At 36.9% G+C, this 1938-nt stretch overlaps 1 protein-coding gene across 1 annotated transcript; it reads right to left on the reverse strand.

Annotated features, from left to right (window-relative positions):
- Positions 1–714: 714 nt before the first annotated feature.
- On the reverse strand, positions 715–1371 carry LOC145592319 (uncharacterized). Its single transcript, XM_081648762.1, has one exon. It carries the CDS (start codon positions 1369–1371, stop codon positions 715–717), a length of 657 nt encoding a protein of 218 aa, XP_081504888.1.
- Between the last annotated feature and the right edge of the window lie 567 nt (positions 1372–1938).

A 1938-nucleotide genomic window follows, 5' to 3' on the forward strand; every position in this document is an offset into this window, starting at 1 on the left:
AGGACCCTATTTTTGCCAAATGTGCTCTACCAAATCATGTTTGAGAGATAAATGGGTCTCCCTATCACACGAAGGGCAATCCGTCTCTGAACATACGTGTCAAATTCAATGTTGGGTGGACGTTCGACATTGTATTCGAAAGGGTCGTTGTTGTTCACCGTGACACTTATACTCGGTCCCGACCATACTGTTGTACGTTGGGGTGATCTTCTTCGTGGTACTGTCTCAAAACTTCAGCACTTGTGTAGTTTAATTTTGTCGTTCATCCTCTACAATCATGTTGTGCATAATGATACAAGCTATTATGTTACACAAAATGTCTTCATCGAAAGTAAGTGACGGTTGTCGTAGTATAGCAAACCTAGCTTGTAAAACTCCGAAGGCCCGTTCAACATCTTTCCGAGCTGCTACTTGTTTATCAGCGAATAACTTGTCTTTTTGAAGTCGATGATGTGTTATACCTTGTATAAAAGTTGGCCATCTCTGGTAAATTCCATCGGCTAAGTAGTAGCCCAAGTTGTACTGATGACTGTTCACCGAAAAATTTATTGGTGGTGAACGACCTTGTAGCACATCATCAAACACCGGAGATCGGTAAAGGACATTAAGATCGTTACATGAGCCAAGCATTCCAAAGAACGCATGCCAAATCCATAAATCTTGATCAGCAACGACTTCTAGAATGAGGGTTGCATTCTTGCTACGACTAGCATACTACTCTTTCCAAGCCATAGGACAATTCTTCCACTCCCACTGCATGCAGTCTATACTACCAATCATCCCAGGAAAACCATGCCTGTCATTTTGGTGAAGGATTCTCCTTATATCTTCATTTGTAGGACTTCCTAGGTAATCACCTTCAAACTGTTTAATAACCTCTTGACAAAAATGTTGCAACGCCTTCCTAGAGGTTGTTTGGCCAATACGCAAATATTCATCCACGGCATCCGGAGCCACAACGTAAGCTAACATTCTTATTGCTGCAGTGCATTTTTGGAATGGTGATAAACCTAGCCTTCCTGCTGCATTCCGGCGTTGCTGGAAAAATTGATCCCCTTCAACCACCTTGTTCATAATATGACAAAACAAAGGTAGTTGCATTCGAAATCTACGACGGAATTGGTTTTCGTTGTAAACTGGATTATTTGCAAAGTAGTCGTTAAATAAATGCAAATGCCCTTTTTCTCTTTCTCTATCCCCTCTTGGATTTGGGACACACCGAATATCGTTTATAGGTTGGGTTCCTTGTGGTGGGTTTTGGGGAATCAATATAAGTGGTAGGTGGTTTGTGACAAAATCATCAACAAGTTGATCAAATTCTTCATTTTGATCAGAATCTGAAGAACTTGAGCTTGAGGTGATGGAAAACATCTTTTTAGTTTTGGTTTGATAATTAGGATTGTTGGGGGCACATGTATATATAACAAAGTATTTATCGAAGGGTAGTACTATGTGATAGATCATTCATTACTTAATAAAAAAAAAAGAGTAAAATGGACATGTGATTAACTTTTGCAGATGAGATGATATGACTCTGAATCATAAAACTATGTCAATGCATGCGACTAGCATTTTCAGTTGATATGATGTATCACTACAAACCACAGAATACTGAATACTAACTCAATTATGTGTTGTATCAATGCATCACACAAACCAATACAAATTATATTTGACTACTGACTCGGATTTGACAATTCAGGAAAATTTTGAATGTATAAAACAAAACGTACAATGAAAAAAAAATTAAATATGCTAAAAAAAATTTAATTACATAAAACATTGAGTTGAACATAAACTTAAACGTAAATTTAAATTGGATAGTAAACTAGAACATAAACTCAACATAGTTAAAATAAACTTAAACGTAAATTATAATTCGAACTTAAACTAGAACATAAACTAGACATAAACACGCCAATAAGTAGACATTAATTC

This window comes from Chenopodium album, chromosome 18 (assembly GCF_948465745.1).
Source record: "Chenopodium album chromosome 18, dcCheAlbu1.1, whole genome shotgun sequence".
Lineage (NCBI taxonomy): Eukaryota > Viridiplantae > Streptophyta > Magnoliopsida > Caryophyllales > Amaranthaceae > Chenopodium > Chenopodium album.